Source organism: Sceloporus undulatus, chromosome 9, assembly GCF_019175285.1.
Source record: "Sceloporus undulatus isolate JIND9_A2432 ecotype Alabama chromosome 9, SceUnd_v1.1, whole genome shotgun sequence".
In the NCBI taxonomy this organism is placed as follows: Eukaryota; Metazoa; Chordata; class Lepidosauria; order Squamata; family Phrynosomatidae; genus Sceloporus; species Sceloporus undulatus.
In genome coordinates, this window is record NC_056530.1 from 6,989,921 (window position 1) to 7,017,306 (window position 27,386).

The following is a 27,386-nucleotide window of genomic DNA, read 5'->3' on the forward strand; positions in this document are numbered from 1 at the left end:
AAGGAGGCACAAAAGACTGCAGCAACTATAGGACCATAGCATTAATTTCCCAAAAAAGTAAATTTTGCTCAAAATTCTGCAGCATAGACTCCAATCACACATGGAGAGAGACATCCTATAAGTGCAAGAAGGATTTAGGAAAGGAAGAGGCACTGGAGACCACATTGTAAACATACGACAGTTAATGGGGCACACCAAAAAATTCTAGAAGAAAATCAGCATTGTTTTATAGACTATAGCAAAGCCTTTGACTGCATAGATCCAGGAAAACTCTGGCTGGTTCTTAAGGACATAGGAATGCCACTATATCTTATAGTCCTGATGAGAAAACTGTACTTAGGACAAGAGGCTACTGTTAGCACAGAATATGGAGAGAGAGAATGGTTCCCGGTTGGCAAAGGAGTCAGGCAGGGATTTGTGTTGCTACTTGAACCCTGCTTGTTCAATCTGTACACAGAAAATATTATGCAAAGAGCAGGTTTAGATTTAGAAGGAGGAGGAGTGAAGATAGGAGGAATGTTACGATATGCAGATGACTCCATACTGCTAGTGGAAAACATCATAAACTTGGAACAATTATTAAGGAAGATCAAAGGAGAAAGTACAAAGACAGCTTGATGCTAAACATAAAGTAAAGAAAAATAATGACCATGAAGTCTCTACATAAATTCAGCCTAAACAATTGTATCAAACTGCTCAGAATGGAGCAGAAGGGATGAAATCAGAAGAAGACTTGGAATAGGAAGGGCAGACATGAAAGAACTAGACAAGATCTTAAAGTGTAATGAGCACTAAAGTGAGCACTAAAGTTAGAATTATCCAAGCCCTTGTATTCCCCATCATCATGTATGGATGTGAGAATTGGACAATGTAGAAAGCAGATAAGAAGAAAATCAACTCATTTGAAATGTGGTGCTGGAGAAAAGTGCTGAGGGTACTGTGAATGGCCAAGAAGACAAATCAATCCTTGAACAACTCAAGCCTAACTCTCTCTGGAAGCCAAGATGATCAAACTGAAGCTGTTGTATTTTGGTCACATTACAAGAAGGCAGGACTCATTAGAAAAGACAATAATGCTAGGACAGGTAGAGTAGTAGTAACAGAGGAAGACTGCATACAAATGGATAGACTCAAAGTGGTCACAAGCCTGAATTCCCAAGATCTGACAGAGGTCTTGGAGATGTCTTCTACACAAAGTCACCATGAGTTGAAGTTGGTTCAAGGGCAGTTAGCAACAACAAAAATCATAACCTTGATATAAAATGCATTTGTACATATATGCTTTGTGTGGAAACATGTTTAAAATACACATTTAAATATGATTTTAGTATATAAGCTGCATATAGACATTTTAAAAAGCAGGTTAAAGTGGAAAGGGGATTTAAAAAGGCTTATGAATTAAATTTAAGATGAAATGGAAATAAGCTAATCTCTCCATCTCTACAAATATATTAGTTTTAAAACCATAATACAGAAAATAAAAGATTAAAAAAGATTCCTGAATTGCTAGCAATAGTGCAAAGCATTTGGAATAATTTGTTCTAGAATGGTATCTAATTTTCTCCCCAAATATCTCAGATGTTCCTTCTGCCCATCTTGATGTCAAAAAGTTTGATAATCTATAAATATTTTATGATTTTTCCAGGAGTTTTTCATAAATAAAGTCAATAGTCAGTGTTGTTTACTTTCAGTACTGGATATGTAATTTTGGTAATTAAGATCTGATGAATATGATAGTATTTGAGAACTGATAACCTAAATTTTAAACTAAAAATGCCAGTATTTTTTAAAAAATGAAATTTTCCAGTGTCAGATTCAACATTCACACTTGAATTTAAATTTAAATATTGAATGGCAGACAAAAATGAATTTCTGATATAAATATCAATATTTGTCAATATTTATTTCTGATCTCGTCTATTAAAGGTTTTCCAAATCACTTAGCTTGACCTGAAGGGAGCCATGCTTACTTCTTGTGTGCTTTGCTGCTGCTGCTGCTGCTTTATTTCTTCTCATCTGTGCTTCATTGTGCTTCTCTAATGCACTCCCTCTACTAAATATGTTCTAGTCTTCCTTTGATTGTTTCTCACTAATCTGTCTGTCTCTGATCTTTCTTTCTCTTCAACCTGTGTCCAATTGGGCTTCTAAGATTCGGATAAACCGAGAAGTAAGTATATGTTGTATCCCTCTCATTTCTTCCAGCTTTCTTCCATTTATGACTCTAAAAATGTATCTTGGAGTGAAAGAGGGGCACTTCTAATTTACTAAGGGAGCATCCAGACTGAATGAAAAGAGTATAAAATTCCAAATTTTATTCCCATTTTTTCTGTTTTTATTTTGACAATCCATTTTCTTTATCCCATAATATTTTCTGTCAGCTTCTGGTAGCATCAGAGACTTTTTATGCCAGCTCCCCAGGTTGCTTGGTTTTAATCCATCATAAAATTGGAAAGAGCAGGAATAAAATCAGGATGTGCCCAGCGTTAGCCTGTGCATGAAGCTGACAACATTTTGCCTCATCTGGAGTACTTCATTCAGCTTTAGGCACCTCATTTTGAGAAGGTTATAGACAAGTTAGAGTGGAGTCAGGGAAGAGCAACTAAGATGACCAGAGTTATGGAAAATAAAACATATGAGGAAAACTTGAAGGAACTGGGCATTAAGAAGACTGAGGGATGACATGATTGCAGTCTTTAAATACTCTATTTAAATACTCTAAAGTCTATTTAAAATAGACTTTAAATAGTCACAGAGAGGTGGGTGCAGGTTTGTTCCCTGCTGCCCCAGAAGGTAGGTCCCAGGTCTAATGGTTTTAAGTTACAGGAGGACAGATTTGAATTGAATAACAGAAGGAACTTCTTCACAATAAGAGTGGTTCAGCGATGGAACCAAATGCCTAGAAAGTGATGAGGTCTCTTTCTCTGGACATTTTCAAAAAGACTCTTGACAGCTACTTGCTGGGAATGCATTTGCTGGAGATCCTGCATTGAGCAGAAGATTAGCTTTGATGACCCATGAAGCCCATTCCAACTCTATCATCCTTTAATTCTATGGAATAAGGATTCAGCAGGAGATGCTTGCAGAGACAGGAGGTGCCTCTCTACTCCTCTTGTCATGCTTTTATTCTCAAACATGCTGCTTCACACCATTACTACCTCTTCTATATGCAAACGTTTTTGGAGGGATGAATGCCTGAACATAGCTAGGATGCAGTGGAGTACAGTGAGAATGATACAGGAAGGCTTACTGGGAAGGAGATCTAACAAGGGATTTCCAAATTCTGTTGGAAAAATATGACAAAATGCCATTTCATGGTGACTACAGCGATGCAGTCCACTTGCGTTATGCAAATGTGAAAGTTGGTCCTTAAGGCAAATTAAGCTGCATACTTCTTTTATTTGTTTACTGGATTAGCAAAATGTGCTATTCCATATACATCAAGCCATGCAACTTCCTTGTATGTGGTGTGTGTATGTATGCACATGTGCATGCATGTGCAGAGTGGCAGGGGGCACATTGCTTCCCAACAACTTAGGCTATACGTCTACTAGTATAGCCTGTTTGCATTTCCTACACTAATACAGTTGTGGTGTCTGTGTGATCAAGTCCTAAATCTCTTCTAGAATGAGTGCACAGCAGAATACCTTTTCCACTTGCTATGCAAAACAAATCTGTCTTGCAAGAAGTAAAATATTCAGGAGCAATTCATTGTGCTTAGTACCACTCCCCATTGAAACAAAGGGAATTGAAGAGGCTTGACTTTATTTGGATTGGACCCTTAATCTTTTTTTTTAATGTGCCCTATGAAATATGATGACCCAATATTGCATAACTGAGCTATAACTTTTCCTCTCACTTTGTAATATTAGTACCATATATACTCCACTATAAGTCAACCTCATGTATAAGTCGAGGGCAAATTTTGGGGCCAAAATTAGGGAATTTGCTATGACCTGCAGATAAGTCGAGGGTAAAATTTAAAGGCACATAGCAAAGATTTTAAAGGAAGAAGCAAAGCAAAACAATGTCAAAGAACTTACAAAATTCCAGCAGACATAACTCTTTGTGCCTACTCTTAAGGCTGGATGGATGAGAGAGTAGAGGGAGTCAGTGCTTCCAGGCAGATTATACTCTTGCTTTTCACCAGGGGATGGTTCCTTCTTTTAAATAAATAAGAGTTAAGATACAGTTCTTACATTGACCCATGGATAAGTTGACTCAGGTTTGTGGGGTCAATTTTTTGACCTAAATTTCTAGACCTATACATGAGTATATACAGTATATGTGCCTTTCACATGTTTTTATTAACCCTTATTCATTGTATACTGGTAATGTTCTTAATTCTTATAAACAAGAAAAAAAGACACCAAGCATTTCCATGAAGGTGTTTGTACTTAATTTGTCACTCTACTTGACTACAAAATGTCATCCACTGTACCCATTTTTAAATTAACATTTATGTTTTAAGGGGTGGTGTTCAAGAAAAACATGTTAAATGATCCAAAGACTAAAAAAATAATGCTGTTTATTCAATTATATATTTCTTATGACAATAGTTCATGGATACTTGGGCTGCAGTCCTAAAAGTAAGGACTATTAAGCTAAATTCAACTTACTTCTGAGTAGACATTTATAAAAGGTGGATCAGACAACCTCCCCACTACACACAAAAACACCTTGAAAGTATCTGTGTTATTCACGGCATGAATTGTGTTGTGATCCTGCTTTCTGGCCCATGTATATGTATGCTGGTTAGCTAAAGGGGCATATGCATATGGTAATGTGTGAAAGATTGCTCAACATGAAAGATGGAAGGACACTGCAGTGGTACAATGAGCCCGCGCAGTACGCAGGCCTTACTTCTATGGCTTTCAGCATACACTGAAGCCGTGGGAGAACGGTGTGCATGCCTGCGCCCCATTATTTTCAATGGGACGCAAGCATACGATTTCCCCCTTACACCGGGGGGTGGGCAGAAAGGAGCACTGTATGTTAGTGTAATTGCCTGGTGCTCACAGTGCTCTGACATAGTGTTCCTTTGGGGCACTGTGAAAAATAAATTTAAATCCTGGCTTCCAGGCCCATAGAGCTGGTACTGGTGAGAGCAAGGGAGAGATTTAAAGCAGGGAGGGACATGACATTTGTCAGTGATAGGCACCCAGATTCCTGGAGACCAGTATCTGCCCAAGGATGCCAACTGCTGATACTGAACTAGCAGGAATTGAACCCATAAGATGTCCCTGAAACATTAATAAATATAAAACAGACAATTTCCATGATAGGAGCCATATTAGACTGTCCCAACAAAACCAATGAAGAGGTAGGCTAAATAATTTAGGAGATTATCACACCGGCAAAAAAGATGGGAGCATAGCGGTATACTCCCATCAGTATCCCTCAAAAACATAAAGATTATAGTTTTTTGTGGGGTTTTTGGGCTACGTGGCCATGTTCTAGAAGAGTTTCTTCTGACGTTTCGCCAGCATCTGTGGCTGGCATCTTCAGAGAATGCAGAGCATTCTCTATCAGGAAGAAACTCTTCTAGAACATGGCCACATAGCCCCACAAAAAACTATGGATGCCGGCCATGAAAGCCTTCGACTCAATATGAAGATTGTTACACAACATTGTGAGTATCCTGCGATAATCCCATGAATAAAGAGGAATTCTAGCACCACTTTTTATTCATGGAAAATCCCAGTGAATAAAAAGTGGTGCTACAATTCTTTTTTATTCACAGGGTAATCATGGGATAATCCTGATATCATGTGATAATCTTCTCGTTATTGTACAAGATTTGACGGGAGCATACTGCTGTGCTCTCGTTTTATTCGCTAGTGTGATAATCTCTCAAGATTCAATAGAAGCCAAAATGAGGAGAAAGAAATGGAAACTGGAGTCAAGGGATCAAACACTGATTCTCTGAAGTTGAGAAGTATGTTTATGTCATTGTAAATGTTATATAAAGACTCTGTATTTGACATGAAATTTTAATTTTTGAAAAATTAGATAGACAGACAGACCGACCGACTAACAAGTAACATGGATAGAACAGAGCATTTTCATCACATGTTCATCTGCATTTCTATGCTTGGACATTCATGTTACCTCCCAGCTACTACTGCTCATTAATATTCATTTTAAGTATTAGTGTTTATATCGTTTACATTTCAGTTTCCTCCCACTCGCCTCCTACCCAAGCATCCATGCAAATATCTGCCGCATGAGCAGCTGCATGTCATGAAGTAAGCTGCAGTCTATGAAAGTTTATGGCAAATAAAACCTGATAGTGTTTAAGGTGCTACTATGCTTTTATATTTTTAAAAGAAATATTCATTTTTAGGAGGCTGTTTGCAAAAACAACATACTCTTGGAGTGATGGCTGCAACCTCCCCCGTTAAAAGCCAAAAGCATTCTGTGGCAAAGAAGTGGGATACATGGACTCTAAAAGGGTTTGGGAAATAGTATTGCTTAAGAGATTCACAAAGAGATGGTTGCTGAGGCTTTCTCAGGATTCCCAACACTGAGCCAGGGCAGTTAAAGCGGTCTCAAAATGGATTATTTCTGCATTGTGTTTTGGATCTCTGTGGGTTTTAAAATATTTGGTGGCGAAAGGAATTAGCAAGAGAGAATTTCAGATGCAGTTTCGAAAGCTTGCAGATGTTGAAGCAAATTCCATGTTTTTGACCAGTTTTTTTGGGGGGGGGGGGACTGTTTTTCTTTCATGAGATCATAACACATCATTTTATTATTTCACAGGGTTACCACAGATCTAACCACTTCATAGCAACCCAAGGTAAATCATTCCATCAACTTCTTGCTATGACATGCCAGTGACTTGCTCCCTTTCCCTCTTCTCCCCCTTCTTTCCATTTCCTCAGAGAAAGCTGCACAATAAGAGGTGTGCAGGTCCCAAAATGTGGCACTGCTCAGATGTTTCACTGTAAACACAACTAATGGAAATTATTCCTCCTCTCCTATAGGTCACCCAATGCATCACAAAATTCTCGCAATGCATAGATGGGAGATACCTGGCTTGAAAACAGTACATTTGAAAGGGATCTAGGAGTGCTAGTCAACCATAAATTGAACATGAGTCAACAGTGTGATGTGGCAGCTAAAAAAGCCAATGCAATTTTAGGTTGCATCAAGAGAAGTATAGTGTCTACATTGAGGGAAGTAATAGTGCCACTCTATTCTGCTTTGGTCAGGCCTCACTTGGAATGCTGTGTCCAGTTCTGGGCAATGCAAATCAAAAAGGATGTTGAGAAGCTGGCATGTGTCCAGAGGAGGGTGACCAAAATGGCAAAGGGTCTGGAAACCATGCTTGATGAGGAGAGACTTAGGGAGCTGGGTACCTTTAGGCTGGAGAAGAGGTTAAGAGGTGATACGATAGCCCTGTTTAAATATTTGAAGGGATGTCATATTGAGATGGAGAAAGCTTGTTTTCTGCAGCTCCAGAGAACAGGACCCAGAACAATGAGAAGAGATTCCACCTAAATGTTAGGAAGAACTTTCTGACAGTAAGAAGACACTCCCTCAGAGTGTGGTGTGGTGGAGTCTCTTCTATGGAGGTTTTTAAACAGAGGCTGGATGGCCATCTGTCAGGGTTGCTTTGATTGTGTATTCATGCATGGCAGGGAGGTTGGACTGGATGGCCCTTGAGGTCTCTTCCAACTTTATGATTCTGTGATTCAAAGCCACTCTGAGATATATCACCACTGTGTTTTGATAGACCCCCTTTGACTCCCTGTACCACTGTGACATTTCAGTTTTCTCCCTTTGTTTTCCAGGACCCAAACAGGAGATGATTTATGATTTCTGGAGGATGGTGTGGCAGGAACACTGTTGCAGCATTGTGATGATAACAAAACTGGTGGAAGTGGGGAGGGTAAGAGATTTAATAAGTGGCTACAGATGGATCTTTGGATGTTTCTTACTGCCTCTGCCCACAGGCACACACACTGTTCTGTTTTTGTTATTTTGTGTAGGTGAAGTGTTCCAAATACTGGCCAGATGACTCAGAGATGTATGGAGACATTAAAATTACCCAGGTGAAGTCAGAAACCCTGGCAGAATATGTCGTAAGGACATTCACTATGGAGCGGGTAAGCACTTCACGCTTCCAGATTAGGCACTCTCCTTGCTGTGGAAATGTTGTGAATCATGCTATATTAGTCATGCTTCTTCTACAATCAGAATAGTTTACAAGAGTGTGAGAGCTATCTCTCCGAGACCTTCTCCTGGTGAATCTATTAGAAGAATGCAAGGATTATAAGGAAAATACTTAAGCTATCAATAGTAAGCGATCAGGAGCCATTTTCACTAGAGTGAAGTCAACACACAGCCTCTCAGCTCAGGCTCTTTCTTTTCTACTGTGCTGTGCTTGGAGGAACATGCAGCACTTCTGCATAAGGTCTTCCTTACTATTTTTGTGGATATTTCATGACTGAGTAGAAATGTACCTACTGGAATTCTGCATCCTATTTGCTAGTTGCAAATGGATCACTCTATTTCTGATTTATATTAGGTGTAGACACATTGAATCATAAATCAGTTCCATCATGTTGTAATTACAAAACCTCATGGAAATTCACATTTGAATTTGAATTTAGCACGTTTTTGTGTAAAATATTTTTATGCTTCTCCTCAGTATAAATATATGGACACATGTCTTCTTAGGATACTAGTTTCTGTGCACATTACTCCTAAAATATGTATTTTCATATCATAAATTTCAGAAAAATGCACAGCTTAAAGTATAGCTTATCAGTCTGGGATGTGTGATTTAAATCAGTTTACTTAAGCTGATCAAAAATCTCTAACATGACTATAGCATGTAAGAGCTTGCAAATTTAGTAGCAGCTCTACATGTCTTCTGTGTGCCTGGGTACCATGACATTTGCTTATGCTATAGAACAAATGTCTCTGAGGTTTACGGGGAGGGTTTTCTTTTGTCTGCTTAAAGCTTCTATTATGCTATCCAAAGTTTCTGTTGCTTTGCTTTAAGATCCATCCTAACATCATCTCCTATAAAACTGTACATTGATGGTCAGAATTCCACCATATCAGGTTTCCTGGGTTATACGTACTTTTACATACTCCATTGAAGGATGTCCTCTCAGTAAAATAATACTATAGAGTGACACTTTGGCTGCAACTCCACTGCAGAATTAATGCAGTTTGACACCACTTTAACTGTCATGGCTCAGTTCTGAGATTGGTAAGTTTTGTGAGAAATTTAGCCTTCTCTGTCTGGTGTCTGTCTAGAGAGTTCTGGCACAACAACAAACTACAAATCCCAGGATTCCATAGCATGGAGTCATGACTGTTAAAGCGGTGTTACTGCATTAATTCTGCAGTATGACAGCAGCGTCTATTAATGTGGTTTTTCTTGATGATTTCAGGCTAAGCATCATGTAATGATGGACAATTATTCTGTTTTCTAGACAGCAGTTGAAAGCTCCATGGCAATTACTGAGCAGTTGTACTGTATCTTGGGATATCCACAACTGTCATTCACCCCTTAATCTTCAGGAATGTTAAATCACAGACTTGTTACAAGTGAAATGCCAAGAGCCTTGGGGATCTAGTTACCTCAGAATAATTCCAATGCACTTGCCAAAATCTTCAGTACAAAGACCCCTTAATCAGTAGTCTGGGATTTTTCTACCAAGAAACGCTAATTCTGTTACTAAGACTTGAATGAATTTATTACGGCATACAGCCAGCATAAAATAGTTACTAAGAACCTACAAGCCAGTATTCCGATTTTACTAAACCTGTATGATAATAGCTCAACTTACTATGACAAGGATGACAGCAGGTATAATATATAAAGAAGAGCAGGCAGCATGGCAGGCAGTCATGGGGGTGAGCCTGATTTTGCAAATGAAATTATTTTTTTTACTTTGTTTATTAAATTAATATCCCAGTTTTCCTTCAGTGAACTCAGTCTAATATATGTGATTTTGGCTCATGACCCAGACCTCTTAAAAGTTGGTGAAGCAGGTTAGATTTGCTCAGAGTCATGCCCAGAAGCATTCTGGTTCAATTGGGGAAGCCTCAATATGGAAAAAGAGACAGGCATTTTCTGGGATGAATCGCAAAGTGAAATCATGACTCCAGTGTGGGAAAACTGTTTAGGCACTGTTCCACAATTGCTATTGTTCAACAAGGGGAACATGTTGTATGCTTATTTCATGCTATTAGTCATCACGGGTAAAAACTGGTATTTGTGATTATGTTTGCTTTAATATCCTCCCTTGCAGGAGACACAGAATTCCACACTACAGTGTTACCCCGGGATACGAATGCGCCGCCTTACGAAATTTCCGGGTTACGAAAAAATCCAATTGAAAAAAATGTTCCGGGTTACGAAGGTTATTTCGGGTTACGAAAGAAATTTTGGTGCTTTTCGGCGCTTTTTCGCACCAAATCGCGGCTTTTCCCCATTAGCGCCTATGGGGTTTCGGCTTGCGAAAGCCTTTCGGGTTACGAAAGCGGCGGCGGAACGAATTATTTTCGTAACCCGGGGTAACACTGTATTAAATTCTTCTGCAAACTTAATTCTGCCTCCCAGTGCTGATTAACTGCAGCTCCTGGATTGCTTGGTTGTGTAAATTCATTTCTTTCCATTTGTTTGTGGAAACTGTGTATTTTTCCATATATGCATATGCATGTTATAATTCATATACTTTATAGTTTATAAGCATATATGAAAAAGAGACAGTTTTTTACATGATGAAGGTGCAGGATCAAATACTCTTCCATTACATTTGCAGACATAGTCTAGGTTGTTAGAGCTGTATCAACACTGGAAAGTGCCACCCTGTCCCATTTACAGGGGATGTGATACATTTGGCACAGATTAACCAGCTCTGGTCCTGAGGGTAGCACTTGTCAATGCAGATAAATGCTGTTCCAAAACCGGAAAGCCCTGCTAGAAGAAAACTTTTGGTAGTTGTTTTTTTTAAAAAAGTAACATTTCCAAACTCTGCCAACCTTACCCACTTTCTCTAAAATATTGCTTTCCTGAACAGGAGGTATTAATTTTACTGTCTCTTTCTTGGGGAGGGGTAATATTTCATCTATATACCAGAGGTCCTACACCTCTTTTATTTATTTTGTTAATATTTATTAAATTTTATTAAATAGTTTAAAAAATAGTTCCGCGTCTCCTCCTCCTCCTCCTCCTTGACACACCATACTCTCCACGAACACAGGTGGGTCCTCAAAGCCACTCCAATTACTTCGTCCGGTTGTTATTATGCTTTATGATTACACCTCTTTTAAAAAGTTGTCATCAGTGTTTTGAACTGTATTTTGAATTGAGAAACAGGACCTAATAGTTTGAAGGTCCAGAGAGGAAAATTCCAGAAGCATTGATTTCCATCTCTCAGCAGAAATGGATGCAGAAATGGAAATGTCCCCCCACTCAATCTTTTTCAGAGGGGCTACTCAGCAAGGCATGAGGTAAAGCAGTTTCACTTCACATCATGGCCTGAACATGGGGTGCCATACCATGCAACGGGGCTACTGGCATTCATTCGCAGGGTGAAGGCTTCTACGCCTCCAGATGCAGGACCCATTGTTATTCACTGCAGGTAAAAGCAAGTATACCATATCACATTTATCTCCTTTCTCTTCTTCTTTTTAATTGCATCCACATGTTATTGATTTCTGAATTAGTTGATGAATACTAATGATGATAGTTACTTAATGCTTTTTATAGATGAACTTAAATGATGTCAGTTTGTATCATTGATTAACTTTCTGAATAAATAGCTCCAAAAAATTGCACCCATTTCACGTCCAAAGTTACTACACAAGCTATTTTGCTAAAATAACAAATGACTATGAATCACACAGTTTTATACAAGTGCTCTTAAACCTGCTTTTCATTTTTTTTTGTTTGCTTGTGAAGCAACCCCTGGCTACAAGAGAATCCATCAAAATTGCTCTTTCTCTTTGAATATTCACCATACAGCTATTCTTCATAAGTTCTGTATTACACCTCTTTCTATGCAAGAACAACAAAGACTGATGAATGAAAGCTAGGGAAATTCTCCTCTCACCCGCACACACCTTTTAAAAAAAGTTCTCAATTGCTTCATCAGGATTCATTCATCAGGAACAAATGTAATTATTTTCCTCAGCCTGTAATCATTGATAATCACAACAAGTGATTCAGCAGCCCTAGAAATTAGTGTATTTGCCTGTTAAAGCTTCAATGGAGAAGGGGTTCCACTTTGCTGTGTTATGATTCTGTTGCAGCTTTGAAGGGCTGATCTTCTGTGAGAGGGGAAATCTGGATTCAGGCCTGTGCAACAGGCAGGCTTTACATGGGAGAAGGATGTTGTTTTAATCAGCATGGGAATGTGGGTTTAAAAAATCAAACTATAGCAGTAAGGAGAAAGGGTGAAAGATAGTTATTTACTGTATATACTCACATATAAGTTTAGAAATTTTAGCCAAAAAATTGATCCAAAAAAACTAGGTTGCGTTATCCAGGAGTCAATGTAACTTAATGCTTATCAAAAAAGGAACCATCCCTTTCTTCGAATAGAGTGGCAAAAGGCGAGAGCTTAATCAGTCTAGGGAGCACCTCAAAGAAGTGATGGCAGCTGTTTGGTATCCCCCCTCAAAGGAATGTTGAGAGGAAGTGGATTCTGAAGGATTTGAATAAATTGTGTATGTTTGTCAGCTTTTCTGGGTTAAAATTAGGAAAAGTTATCACATTAAAGTTAAAGGCTATAACCATTGCTAATATAGTTGCCCTTTTCTTTTCTTTTTGCATACATTATCCCAGAGGAGATCCATTCCAGACCCTGCCACAGATACCAACATCTGCAGATGCTCAAGTTCTGTTGTCTCCAATGGCAGCATGTGCTTGCAGCCATACCACCATTAGTGACAACAGAATGTCAGTGGCGGTACATGCATCTGCCCACGTTGCCATTAGGCACAACCCTCATTGTCCCCAGGGGCATCACAGCCGCATTAGGGACAACAGGACTTAATGGCAGTGCAGCGGTGTGCATGCACTGCCACAGGACAAGGGGGGCTATCCCAAATGGTGGTGCAGCCATGTGCACGCACTGCCATTGGGGACAACGTGGACTTGCCATCTGCAGATGCTTGAATCTGTAGGTGGCAAGTCCATGGATACTGAGGTGCCAATTGTAGATTTTCTTAGCTACATTTGCTTCTGGTTGCTTCCCACACAAGTGGCACAGCCACCATTTACCATAGTTCCCTCTCCATCCATCTAGCTTTTAGGGTGAGTACAAACAATTTTCACAAAGAGTGACATTTGTGTGCATTTTTGAAATGCACAAATGCATTCTTCCTTTATACCGTTTTTGAACCCATTAGTGTAAACAAGTCACATTGAAATGCTGTCCCGACAAATTTTAACCCATTTCTATTAAAGTAAGGTGCAAACAGAAGTGAATGAATTTTGAACAAGTGTTCAGCCAATGCATTTTGTATACCCTACGAGCCTATGGTAAGGGGTGCATAGTGTTTTAATAAATGAGAAATAAATGAAATTTAAGCCCTACCATTTTTCCCCCCTTTTACATCCAATTGCCCATAGTGCTGGGACTGGGAGGACAGGTTGCTACATTGTTCTAGATGTGATGCTGGATATGGCAGAATGTGAAGGTGTTGTGGATATTTACAACTGTGTGAAGACGTTGTGCTCACGGAGAATCAACATGATTCAGACTGAGGTGAGTTGGGAATGGGAGTAAAGGATCCTATATGCTTTGCTCATTATATACTCTGGTACAGTTAGAAGGGATTGGCTGTGGGTTATTTTAATAGGAAGCTTGGCTTAAACAGCTTTGGCAAAGCAGCACCTCAGAGGACTGACTGAGGATTAAAGACCAGATACTGTATGTACATCTGCCTTGCACTATGTTCCATTTTACTAAGTCTTGGAAATTGTGTTTATATACAGAGTGCATTCCCAGTTCAGTTTGTTAATAACCTATAACAGAGAGAGAGGGAGAGGGAGAGAGAGAAACATATATTTCAGTGATTAACTGCATTTTCCTTGGGTCCAGGACAAAATTGGGAAAAGTGCTGTTGGTTTGCCCTTTAATTACTTGTATACATATATACTCAAGCAATTTGCATCCAGTTTGTATCCAGCTATCTTTTTTTCAAGTGTTTTACTGGCCATCTTGTTTAATCTAAAGTATGCTACATTTTTACAAGAGAAAATAACTAAGGGCCAAAACAGACCAGCAGCTGGCTTCAAGCCAGGTTGGGCACATAGTGTTCACACGTGCCACACCCCAAGTAGCCTGGAAGTCGTACCAGCGATTACATGCTAGGCTCCTTCCGGGTGACTTGGGCGTGTGGTGGTTAGATGCCACATGCCCCAGAGCCAGCGAAAAGCGAAAATCTGGCTCCAGAGGTAAAGCAGCAGCTTTTTCCTGCCTCAAATAGGAAAGGATATTTTCTGTTCCTATTTGGGCTGGAAGATGGCTGGATGGGAACTGCGCGTCTGTTTGCCATGGCCCCAATCCAGTCTAAATCAGCCGGCTCCAAGACACCCCATTGGGGCCATCTGTTTTGCCCCTAAATGTCAGTTCACTATAGAACATCTCAAAGTATATAAGGTTTTAAATATTATTTCTCAAGGTCATGAGATCCAAAAACCAGTATATATGCCAGAATATGTTCTCTTGCCTGCAGAATGGTATAAGGATCATCATCTGTATATATACTATAAATGATCAAAAATGCAAACCTACTATACTTTTCCCAAATCTGTCCTGGATCCGAGAGGGATGCTATTACTACACCCACTCGCTCGCTCGCTCGCGCACACACACACACACACAAGCAATTAACAAACAGAAGTGGAAAATGTAGGCAAAATATTTTGGATTCCACCTTGGGTTGCTAAAATTGAAACTGAACTGCCTAAAAAATAGTGGTTTAGAAAATCCACTGATCCTCATGACATGGATTAGAGGTCCTACCACCCCAAGCACATTAGAAGAAATAGTGTCTACAAGCTGGCTCTGAGAATCAGACACATCTGTAATGCCGAAGGAAACTACTGTAAAAGGGCCATTAAACTCAAGCAACATCTGCTTCAAAGGGGATATCCTCCTTATATAATTGATGACAACATCAGTAGAGCAACTATCATTTGGAGAGAAAATCTTTTCCACAGAAGTAACCATCAATAACACATTCCATTGGTGGTAGCTTGCCATCAGCATCTGTCAGCTACTGCATGGCAATTAGAGAAAGCTATTCATTGCTAACAAATTATTAACATCTTGCTAGAACCATCAGATAGCTTCAAGTTATATTTTTTCACCAGCCACCAAATCAACAGAAATAGCTGATTAAAAACTGTCCTGAAAACACCAGTCAGTAATCCAGGATCACAGCCTTGTGATTCAAAGTGTTGCATCACCTGTAAATACCTTAACCAGACGGTCATTTTTAGGAACACAGTGACTGGCAGAACTTGCACATCACCTGCTGGTCCTGCAATCTTAGTTATGTGATTGAATGCCAAGTACAGGATGCCATCTGTGGTACATGGGCAAAACAGCCATTGGCCTGCATACATGCTTCAGAAATCATAAGTCTGTATCTGCACTGCAGAAATCATCCAGGTTGACACCCTTTAACTGCCATAACTCAATGCTATGGAATTCTGGGAACTGTAGTTTGTTGAAGTAGTACAACAAAACTGTGACAGTAGTCCCAGAGCTCTTTGATGGAGAAAGCTAAATAACTCACAAAGCTACAATTCTCAGAATTCTATAGCACTGAGTCATGGAAGTTAAAGTGATGTCAGACTGGATTACCATATTTTCCGGCGTATAAGACGACCTCCCCAACTTTTCCAGTTAAAATATAGAGTTTGGGATATACTCGCCATATAAGACTACCTCTCTTCCAACGCACACCAAATAAAAATTAAAAAAAACATAAGATTTGATTTCAATATAATAATTTTAATTCAAATGCTTATGACATGCAGGTGCTTAGCAGGAAAACTTGTTGTATACAAAGCCTGCTTGGCTTGGTCAGCTCTCCCTGCCTGCCCAGCCCTCCCTATCTCCAAGACTATCAGAGCGGTAATGCAAACACGGCTCTTTTTTTCATACCCCAGGCGTCCCGGACGCCTGCAACTTGCTCTGCCCTTCACTTACACCTTCTGGGTGAGGCGCCCCCTCACCTTGTCATCGGGACCTCGTTAAGTCACTTCTTTCCACGAATCCTAGTGAGTGGATTTTCTTCTACCGTAAATGTACAGTGCCACCCTTGCTGCTTTCATACGGTCGCCGCATATGGCGGGGATGTGGCCGCGGCCGTTTTTGAGCTCCCCCATCATATGCGGTGACCGCAGATTCTCCAGTTCAGCTCAGAGGTTTCAGCACCCAGTGTATAAGACGACCCCTGACTTTTGAGGAGATTTTCCTGGGTTAAAAAGTAGTCTCATACGCCAGAAAATACAGTATTTCTGCAGTATGGATGCAGCCATAAATCTGCAATCCTGACCAGAAAAATAGAGCAATCAGTGGCTAGGCATTTCAGTTTAGAACATCATGGCCCCTCAGTTTTTTTCTTCCTGCTTGGTAGTGGGTGCCTTCTCCTTCAGACATTTTGGACAAAAGGGAGGATTTTTGAATTTATAGAATTAAATGACCTTACTTTAGAGAATAATACTATCATCCAGTAAAGAATGCTGATAACAGAATGTTCTGAATGTTGTATGTAGCTCAGTTTCCTCTTTCACAACGGAAGTAGGTGGAAACCAAAACATTTTGCTTATGTTATATTTTTTCCAGTTCTGTTTGTCAATAATTTCCATATCTATCTATTGATATGAATCATATTAGCTGGAGAATTATAGTCCAAAATATTTGAATGAAAAGGTTGTGGAAAGTTGATAAGGAAACTTTCCTCAGGAAAGTTTGCCTGGATGTGATACTGTAATCCTTTCAGCACAAGCTGAAGATATATTTATTCTCCTAGAATCATAAAGTTGGAAGATATCACAAGGGCCATTGGTCTTACCCCATTCTGCCATGCAGGAATACACAGTCAAAGCACTCCCGACAGATGGCCATCCAGCCTCTGTATAAAAACCTCCAATGAAGGAGGCTCCTCTACACTCCAAGGCAGCATATTCTCCTAGGTATTTGGACCCTTGCGATGTTCATTCTGGATTGTTATTGATGGGGATGAGGAGGAAATGTAAATATCGGCATTGTAGTTGACTATTTTGAGGGCATTTTCAGTAATTTTTAATGATGTTTTATTGATTGTGTATACATCGCTGTTTTATTTTGTAAAATTAATTATAGATTATTACCTTTAATATAGCTTGAAACATGTATTTTGTATTGTGCCAATAAAGGCCTCACTGTTTTGTTATGTTTGAATGTTATTGTACTTTGCTACATGGTCAACATGGCTATTCCAGATATGTTTGTGGAAGATGTGACTCATACATGGAATAAATGATTGAATGAAGAAATTAACAAAATAAAATAGAGCTGGTTTGTTTGTCTGTTCAGTCATTTAGATCAATTTTTTTTAAAAAAAATGTTTAAAGTGTTTACTGGGTTGAGCCCCAACTGTTGGTTTAGTTTTGTTGTATACAACTTAAAAATTATAACGGAGTAGTGGAATATAAATATAGTAAATACATAATGCTTTGATATGTTTTTCCACTGCTGCTAAAGGAGCAATATGTCTTCATCCATGATGCCATCTTGGAAGCCTGCCTATGTGGAGAAACCAGCATCCCTGTCAGTGAATTCAGATCTGCATTTAAAGAGATGGTCAGGATAGATCCACAGAGTAACTCATCACAGCTACGGGAAGAGTTCCAGGTGAGTGAATGAAAACTGGAGGCTTTCCTAAATATAAGAAACAATCTCAAAATACGTATTTAGTCCATAGGCCCAAGATAACCACAACCGAAGTCTAATGTGCATGCAGCTTAAATATTAATCAGAAGCAGCCATTTGAGTTGAGATCCAACCTTATTTCCAGACAAGGACACCAACTGCATGACTGGCAAATGTTCAGAGCTGTTTCCAGTGTTAAGATGCAATGACTGGACAACACTCTTGAATTTCAGCCTTTTCATGTACTGTTAAAGTGGGATAAATCAAGCAACAAAATGACAATATTTGCAGGCTTAGCATCAACAGATGGCATCATTAGGCATCTACCAAGTCTGCACACCATTGCGGGGTTCTGCTACCAATTTCTGGGACATCACAGGCCTGATGTTTTTGCTGTTTCTTTAGTTGCCATCCGTGGATGATCAAGCAGTGAGAAAAGTACAAAGAAAGGATGGGTAACTTCTGCAGGCCTTTTTATTTTGGGAGGTACTTTGAATCTACAAGAAGATAGTGATCTAACTAGAGAGAATATAATATATCATTCAGTAAGGGGACTGCAACTCAGAATAGGTAAGAGGGTAAGTAAAAGAATACCTAGTCACTCTAAATGAATTCAAGTCTCTAGGATTTCCTGTTTCAATTGTGTCCACAACTAGATCTCCCAAGTCCCAGTCTAGCACTGGAGCCTCTACATTATTCTGACTCTCAATTTTTGCTGCTGTTTATCTGATCTTTTTGTGGTAAGGTGTTTTTTGTGATAAGATGATTTTTGTGTTAAGGCGCTATAGAAATCAGCATTAAATAAAGTTAAAAATAATTTGAGTTGGGGAGGCGGCCATCACTATTGGTGGATGGCATCCAGGTGGTGAAAGAATGACAAGGGGGCTGTTTAGAAGTGGTATTAAGAACAAAATCCATTGCTGAACTAAAGCTATATTGGAAGGGCTCCATACTGGGCTGAAACTGTATGATGCTTTTCAAATGGGAAGAGTATGTAATCCAAACTCCCCTAGCTCATATCTTATTTCCATCACTAACCCAAGCTAAACATTAAATCACATTATTTGCATGTTGACAGTCCCAAATTCATCCCTGACATCCCCAGGTAGACTAACAAAGGTGCCTGTCTTCAATCCTGGGCACCATTTGTTAGTCACCTTAGACATTATTGAGCTAGTTGGACCAATATTCCCTCTCAATGTAAGGAATATATATATTATGTGTTCAAATAGGCCTTCCTTGTTGAATTGGCCTGTGATACATTTAGATTCACAAGTCAAACAATAATGAAAACATGTAATGCTTTCCACACAAAACATGTGGTCTGCCAGTGAGCTATAACCCCTCCTGAAATATGACTGGGGCTCATGGTTTGTTTAATATCACTGGTAATATAAAAGAAGGTTGCCCGTCATTATATCTGTGAATCTCTCCTCTCCCTGAAATTTTGAAATGCTGCCTAACCTGGTTTCTTTGTGTCCAGCAGACTTTGAATTCTGTAACACCCCACCTAGATGTGGAGGAGTGCAGCATTGCCCTTTTACCACGCAATCGGGAAAAGAATCGCAGTATGGATGTGCTGCCTCCTGATTGGTGCCTCCCCTTTTTGATCTCCATGGATGGAGATAGCAACAACTACATCAATGCAGCCTTAACTGATGTAAGTATGTTCTACTAGGTAGTAGCAAGAATTAGAAAGTGCCAAGACTTGTACCTACTGTTTGGGAAGTGAAAAAAAGCATTGCCTGGTACAAGAAACAATACAACACCCGATCAAGATTGGAGCCATCAAAACAGTTCTATCTTCACAATGCTTTTCTAGTACCAGGTGATGATTTTCAAATTTGCAGATGGCACCAAATTAGGAGGGGGAGCTAATACCCTAGAGAACAGAATTTCAAATTACCTTAACAGATGGTTCACTTAGGCAGGAAAAAAATGAAGTGCACAGATATAGGATAGGTGACACCTCATTTGACAACAATACATGCAATATTCTTAGTAGACTACAAGCTAAACATGAGTCAATAATGTGATGCAGTAGCTGAAAAAATGGCTGCACCTAGAACACTGTTACAGCAATGAAGGACACTGTACCTCCAACTGTGCTGCAATGGCCAACTGTGCTGAGGGCTATAGTGGTCCACCATGCTGAGGGCAAAATTCTGAAGGAAAACCCATTTCAAGCCAGGGGTCCAATTAACACCTCAATTTTGAAAAACATTTGTGAAGCTGTTAAGCACTGAGCATATTTTGAGTTGAGCTCACCACCCACAGATGGATGGTCAGATAGAGAGAATTAATCAGGTTTTGCAGCAGTACTTGAGATGTTATATTAATTTTCAGTAGAATAATTAGATGGATTTCATGCCCTTTGCAGATGTTGTGCAGATGTTGCCTATAATAATGTTGTATACCAGAATACAGGACATTCACCTTTTCAGGTTGTATATTGACAGGAGTTAAACTCCTTCTCCAGATGGACAATGGAGCATTCTGACCCCATTCCCTTAGTGAGGTGGAATTAACTGCATTAAGAACTCCTGGCCGAAAATTGCATCCTAGACTTTGCTAAAGACACTTACAAAAAATAAGCAGACCAGAAAAAGACACCTGAGTGGAAATTTAAAGCAGAGATCTTGGGGCTGGAACAGACCAGCAAAAAAAGCCGATGTCTGAGCAGCTTGGGGGTGTGGTGTACGCATGACACATGCCCCCAGGCCAATAGGAAGCTGCCGTGAAGCCACCTGGCTTTCAGCTTTTCAGCGCTCTGGAAGCACAGTGTTTAAACACTGCACACTGCAGGAGTGCCAAAAAGCCACGGCAGTGAAGGAAAGAGTACCTTTTTTCCAGTGCAAAAAGGAACAGCATTTTGCCACTTCTTTCTGTGCCAGAAAAACACTGGATCAAGGCCGTGCTGTGTGGTTACTGCAGCACCAATCCGATGATAAAAGACATAACATCAAGCCACTCCTTTAGGGTCATTTGTTTCAGCCCTTGGTTTATTTGACAACCAAAATTTAACAATGTTTTCAACCCTCAAAGAAACTGGGCCTAAGTATGTTGGCCCTTTCCCCACAATGAGGATTAACAATGCTGTGGCAGTAGAGTTGGTCCTGCCCAAGCCTACCATCATATACATCCCGTGTTTCATTCTAGCCTATTGAAGCCTGTGAACATATTGAATGTGTGGCATCACGTTCCTTCTGCTCCACCCCTTCTGACAGTTATTGACCAACAATGCTTCAAGGGCAAGCAAATCTTGGACTCCAGACAACACAATGGCCATCCCTGATATTTTGTGCAAAGGAAAGATTTTCCCATGGGAAATTCAGAATGGTTGGAGAACATTTGGGCCCCTAAATTGGTTCCGGACTTCCATGGGAAGTATTTTGACAAACCTGGCTGATATGTTCTGGTCATATTTGCTTTTCTGATCTGTCTAGTTCATTTAAAAGTGTCACTTTTTCTTTGTTATCAATTTCTATGCTTTGCTTTTTTATTGCACAATATATTGGCTCTGTGCCTCATTAAGTCAGGCCAGTTTAGCTGTGCTGTAGACTTGTTAGAAGTAAGAGTATGTGAGGTGTGTGGAGAGAGAGCAGCTGCAAGGGATTGTTATTTGGGAACCAAGGTCATATAGCTGTCTGTCTGATACAAATGGGAAAAAATATTGTCTGTTGGGAAAGGGAGTGGTCGAGTGAAACTTATCCTGTAGATTTAGATCTGGCAATGGGCTGCTACTGTGCTGAATCTGATGTTCAATAACCTTTTTTTGGTTTCATCCATGAAGTCTATTTATCAAGTTAGGTAAAGACAGGTCATTACTCTCTCTCTCTCTCTCTCTCTGTGTGTGTGTGTGTGTGTGTGTACAATTTAGAATCTCATCTAAAGATTCTCTGTGGGAACTAGATGGTTTCATATATCTGAGCTTGCTTTACTCTCAATTTAGTTTGACCCCCCGTAGGGCTCTGCTCAGTATCACAGCAGTGGGTTTTCTCCCTGTAGGCTAGTTGTTACAGGCCTAGAATTACAGGGCAGGAACAAAGCCTAAAATCAAAGATTTCAGTGAGAAATGATAAAAAAAATATATCCAGTGTATTCAAAATTGCGCAGGCAGAGTTGCTCATTTCCATAGCAGATAAATATTTCTGTTCCAGATTTTTGAAGGGCCTGGGCAGAATTTAGAGAAAGTGGCCCTTGCTCATTGCCTATTCACTTACATTTTTCTTTGGGCCCAATCCACACCATCTCCCAGAGTAAAATAGGTCATGGTTTGCAAATTGTTATTTTCCTTGCTCTTTTGGAGAGAGAAAGTAAAAAGGGCAACAGTGAGGGGAAGAAGCAGAAAGGCCAAGAGGCTCTAGAGATTAACTTTCCTATAACATGAGGAAGGACATTGGATGAGAAAGTACATTCTCTCACTACATCCCATTCCATCATCAGTAGGATCAGGGTAATATATATTAATCTATATTCCTAACCTATATCCATAAGAAATCCATGTAATTTCCCTTTCCTTTTGCCCTTCTTTTCTTCTTCCTTTTCTTCCTTCACTTTTGTATCTATTATAAAAATCAAACATTTTTTAAAAGAGGACATGCTGGATGCATGATAAGAACTTTTTCACCATTACAGAAATGTGTCTCTACAAATACCCTTTCCTTGAACTCTTATTGGAGGAATTGACAACCAAGGCTTTCATATATTTCCTTGCTAATTTTTGCTAATTTTTAGTGAGTGACTTTCTCTGTATCGACAGCTTGGAGCATGGGCAATGTGAGTTACAGTTGGGGGTGTGAGATATGAAGCTATCCCTGGTGCATGGTTTCAGAGACACCATTTTCACAGGCTCTTCTCCTGCCAGCATACACTAGTGACTCTTCCCATCATCATTAAATAAACAAGCAATTTGATCTTATTCCCGGGAAGAATGGAGAAGAAGTAGCTGAAAAGCTTCATGCACCAGGTTTACTTCTAAACATTTAAAGTTGCTAAATTTTAGTCTTACTTCCCCCCCCCCCCCCAAAAGCAAACTCCAACTCGGATGCTTTATGAAGTATCAGAGGTTACGATCCAGCATTTCTGTAGCAACATAGTCTCACTTCAATTTATTTTAGGTACCCAGAGTACTGGTTGAGCACTTTCAGTTAGACAAGTTTCTCCTCCTCATGGTTTAAGTTTCTATGGTATCTGTTTTTGTTAGTTTGGTTATGGTTATATCTACTTTGATACATGCATGTGTAGGCATGCATTGAGTATGGAATACTCTGCATGAAGATGGTATTACAGGAGCAGTCGCCCCCACATACATACACAAAGGATGTCAGCTCTAGGTCATTCATTGTGAGTACTGTATTATTTAACCATGCTGTGGAAAGTTACCCAGCTATCTCTCCCACCTTGTAGCAAAACTAGACCCAAAGAACACTTATGAATTTTATGATGCTTGTTAAAAGTCTGTATAAAATCTCATGTGAATAGGAGAGATTCTGATTCAATTAGACTGCAAAGGGGGATGAAACATGAATGCTCCCTCTTGCCATTCTTATTTGTCATAGCAGTAGAGTCATTAGCAAATTATATTAGGGACAACCTGAAAATAAAGGGGCCACACAATCAATAATCATGAGGCAAGTAACACATGGACTGCAAACACAAAGTGCTGGAGAGGTTTGTGACACCAAGGGGATTTGCTTATCCATGTGGGTAGAATGCACAAAGGTAAATTAGTTCTGGCTTGCTGTATTTCCAATTATTTCAGATATTATGAAACAAAAGATCAAATTCTGTTCAGGGCTTTTGGCACTTACTGTCTTCCTGAGAGAAAATAAGAGTCTGCAACTTAAATCTGCGAATTGTTTTCCATTAGCAGTTACCAGATTAGAAACTGCCACACACTGGAAAACAGGAGACCTCTCTATAGAAACTGGTGGTGCTGGGTGTGGGGGGCATGTTTAATGGAGAAATAATCTGATATTTCAAGATTCACAAAAGACATCATAGGTCACATCTTCTGTTGAGAAATTATATCCTTTTATTGGCTGTATTGCTAGTAACTTGCAGCAATTAAAATAAACAAATCTTCATTTAAGAGAATGGAAAGATGTGTTATCAATCAGAACTTTAACAATCAAGATAATGGACTATTATGTATCTCTTCTTTCTTCCTCAAGAAATCCACATGTTGTTGTTATTGTTGTTTACTATTTGACTTTATTGCTTCAGTGTTTTTCTGCTATTATATGGAACTACGTGTTATTATCTTGTTAGACCAATTAAAAGTAAATAAAACAGAAAAAAGAAGAAATGATGCAGCAAAAAGAGGATGAACAGTGAAACAGAGGCGCATAACCCTTACACGTAGGCTGCTTTCAAACTATCTGTTTAAATCTATCAATACAGTACATTTCCTTGCAGTGGAGAGACTTTGACCCATGTGCCCACCTATTCAGTATGCTATCAAAATGCTCAATGGGTTGATGGGCATCATCAGTATCACTTCTCTTCTTTCATTTGGTTCATTATCTTTTAGCAAGTTGTCTTCAAATAGAAGGCTATCATCTATAAATTAGAACCCTAGCTAGGAATAGTCACTATATCTCAGATTAACCCACCCGCCCTGCCTTGTTGTAAGGATGGAACAGTTGGCAAAGGAATACTGTACACCCCTTTGAAAAAATGCAAAACATGGAAAAATTACCTTTTGGACTACAGTTCCTAGAATCTCCCCAGCTGTTAGTCAAGCAAGTTGTCATCCAAGACAGTTGTTGTTGCTGTTGTTAACTGCCCTCAAGTTGACCCCAACTCATGGTGACCCTGTGGATGCGACATCTCTAAGACCCCCTATCTTCCACTGCTCTGCTTAGGTCCTACAGGTTCAGGCCCATGACCTCCCTGGTTGAGTTTAGCCATCTGGCATGTGATCTTCCTCTCTTTCTACTACCCTGAATCTTTTCTAACATTATTCACAATGAGTTATGCCTTCGCATGATGTGAACAGAACAGGCTAGCTCCTAAAGGCCTACCTGGAAGAAGACAAGCCCTCCCTTCATCCACCATCTTGAGGGAGATTGAGGCAGGCTAGCTCCAAGAAGCCAAGCTCTCCCTCCAGTCCATCTGCCTTGGTCCAGGCCTCAGAGGGAGAGATGAACTGCTGGACCTAATCCCCTTCCCACCACCTCTCCCTTCTCCTTTTGTGTCGTGTCTTTTTAGATTGTAAGCCTGAGGGCAGGGAACTGTCTAATTAAAAGATTGTATGTACATCGCTGTGTAAATTTACAGCGCTTTATAAATAAAAGTTAATAATAATAATAATAATCTTGGCTTCCAGATCAAATACTTGATCTGTTCTAGGACCCATGGTATCCTCATCTCTCTTCTTCACCACCAACACATATCAAATGAGTTGATTTTCTTTTTATCCAACTTTCACATCCATACATGGTGTTGGGAAGTATAATGGCTTGAGTGATTCTGACTTTTGTGCTTCGTTGTATATCTTTATACTTTAGGATCTTATCTAGTTCTTTCATAGCTGCCCTTCTTCTGATTTCTTGACTGCAGTCTCAATTCTGATCAATATTTGATTTAGAGTATTTTGATTTCTTCTATCTAGGTTGAATTTATGTAGATCCTCCATGGTCATTATTTTTGTTTTCTTTATTTTCAGCAGTAAGCCAGCCTTTTCACTTTCTTCTTTAACTTTCCTTGGTAATTGTTTCAAGTCTGTGATGTTCTCCACTGGTAGTATGGTATCATCTGCATATCTTAGATTGTTAGTGTTACTTCCTTCTACCTACACTTTCCTTCTTCTGAGTCTCAACCTGCTGTTCACGTGATATTTTCTGTGTACAAGAGGGTAGCTTACTAAAAATAAAACTTACTGTTACTCCCAGTGAGTATTGTTTCTAAGAATATCTAAAAGGAATAAAAGGAAGTGCGCGTGTGTGGAAAGCTGGTGCACTTCCTCTATCGTCATGCAATCGTTGCTCCCTCTTAGCGCCCCTGAATCATTCCATCCAGGGGAGTAGATTTCCTATGTGCAAACTTTGCACTCATAGGAAATCCACTCCCCTTGAGATGATTCAGGGGCATTAGAGGGAGCAACGTTTCCACGACAATTGAGGAAGCGCACCTGGCTTCCACACACATGCACTTCCTCCACCTTTGAGCGATGTTTGAGCGATGATTCAGCCAGGTATGAAAATCTTTTATCTTCATGTAGGTATGTCAGACTGATTGACCTAAAGGCTCCAGTGCCTTAGTCATGACTAGAACTTTGATCATCTAGATCCCAGGCCAATACTCTAATAACACAAGTTCCTTATTCTCGCTGATATGAACAATTCAGGATTCCCTGAAGCACGCCCAAAGTTACACACTGTGGATGTTTGATTCCTCTCCCACTACTAGCTTGCATGGTGTTGCCAAATCCCCAATGTCACCCTTGGATATTCTTTGCTGTGGCTCATGTCTCTAATGTGCTGCTCTGTTTTTATTCCCTTTCTTTCTCCTTTAGAGCTATACAAAGAGTGCTGCCTTCATTGTGACCTTACATCCCCTTCAGAACACCACCACAGACTTCTGGAGGCTGGTATATGACTATGGTTGCACCTGCATCATCATGCTCAACCAGCTCAATCAATCCAATTCTGCCTGGGTGAGTGACAGTGAATAACTTGCCAATTGCTGCTATTAGGATGGTTGAGAATGTCATTTCAGTTAATTTTTTAATAAGAATTTACTAAAATTTTCACATTTATTCAAAAGTGAATCTACTTAGTAGCCTTCCAACCATTGCTTCCTATTCTTTGAAGTGCACACTTATAATAAAGCAACCTAAAAATTTGTACAGATAACTGGGTATGCTTAGCCTAGGGAAGAGAAATTTAAGAGGCATAATAGCCATTTTTAAATATTTGAAGGGATGTCATATTGAGGATGGAGCAAACTTGTTTTCTGTTGCTCCAGAGAATAGGACCCAAAGCAGTGGATGCAAACTACAGGAAAAGAGATTCCATCTCAACATTAGGAAGAACTTCCTGATTATAAGTGTTGTTCAACAGTGGAATACACTGCCTTGGGGTGTAGTGGAGTCTCCTTCTTTGAAAGTTTTAAACAGAGTCACAGGGGTTGGATAGGATGGCCCTCATGGTCTCTTCCAACTGTGATTTAAAAAAAGTTCATGATCCTCCAATAGCCACCAATGCTAGTTCCAAATATGCCTAAAAATAATTGAAAGGTAATAGGTTTTCTTAATGCTTTAAGTTATTGTGGACAGGAGATGGATGCCTGTACATCTTCACTGACCTTCTAGTGCTCCTGTAAATGCACAACAAAACCAAAAGCTGCAGTTGTATGCACATATACCTAAGAGTGAGCTCTTATTAAACTCAGAGGATGTACTTTGGAGTAAACTTGCATAGGACTGCACTACCTATCTGTGTTTTTAAGGCCTTGGTAGCCCTGGTTTTTGATATAATC

At 39.6% G+C, this 27,386-nt stretch overlaps 2 protein-coding genes across 4 annotated transcripts in view; one reads left to right on the forward strand and one right to left on the reverse strand.

Moving 5' to 3' along the window:
- Nucleotides 1–27,386, reverse strand: part of PUM1 (pumilio RNA binding family member 1) — a 721,963-nt gene that overhangs the window by 361,710 nt on the left and 332,867 nt on the right. The gene's annotated exons all lie outside the window — the stretch shown is intronic.
- PTPRU (protein tyrosine phosphatase receptor type U) overlaps nt 1–27,386 on the forward strand; it is a 96,498-nt gene that overhangs the window by 46,826 nt on the left and 22,286 nt on the right. The window contains exons 9-17 of one of the 3 annotated variants that reach the window (XM_042440113.1): nt 2,150–2,167; nt 6,760–6,796; nt 7,794–7,891; nt 7,992–8,108; nt 11,452–11,606; nt 13,601–13,736; nt 17,733–17,882; nt 19,384–19,560; nt 26,422–26,562. In XM_042440113.1, the coding sequence (XP_042296047.1) occupies nt 2,150–2,167; nt 6,760–6,796; nt 7,794–7,891; nt 7,992–8,108; nt 11,452–11,606; nt 13,601–13,736; nt 17,733–17,882; nt 19,384–19,560; nt 26,422–26,562 (1,029 nt within the window). The remainder of the gene's footprint in view (nt 1–2,149; nt 2,168–6,759; nt 6,797–7,793; nt 7,892–7,991; nt 8,109–11,451; nt 11,607–13,600; nt 13,737–17,732; nt 17,883–19,383; nt 19,561–26,421; nt 26,563–27,386) is intronic. The other 2 variants (XM_042440114.1, XM_042440115.1) reach the window with 2 other exon arrangements.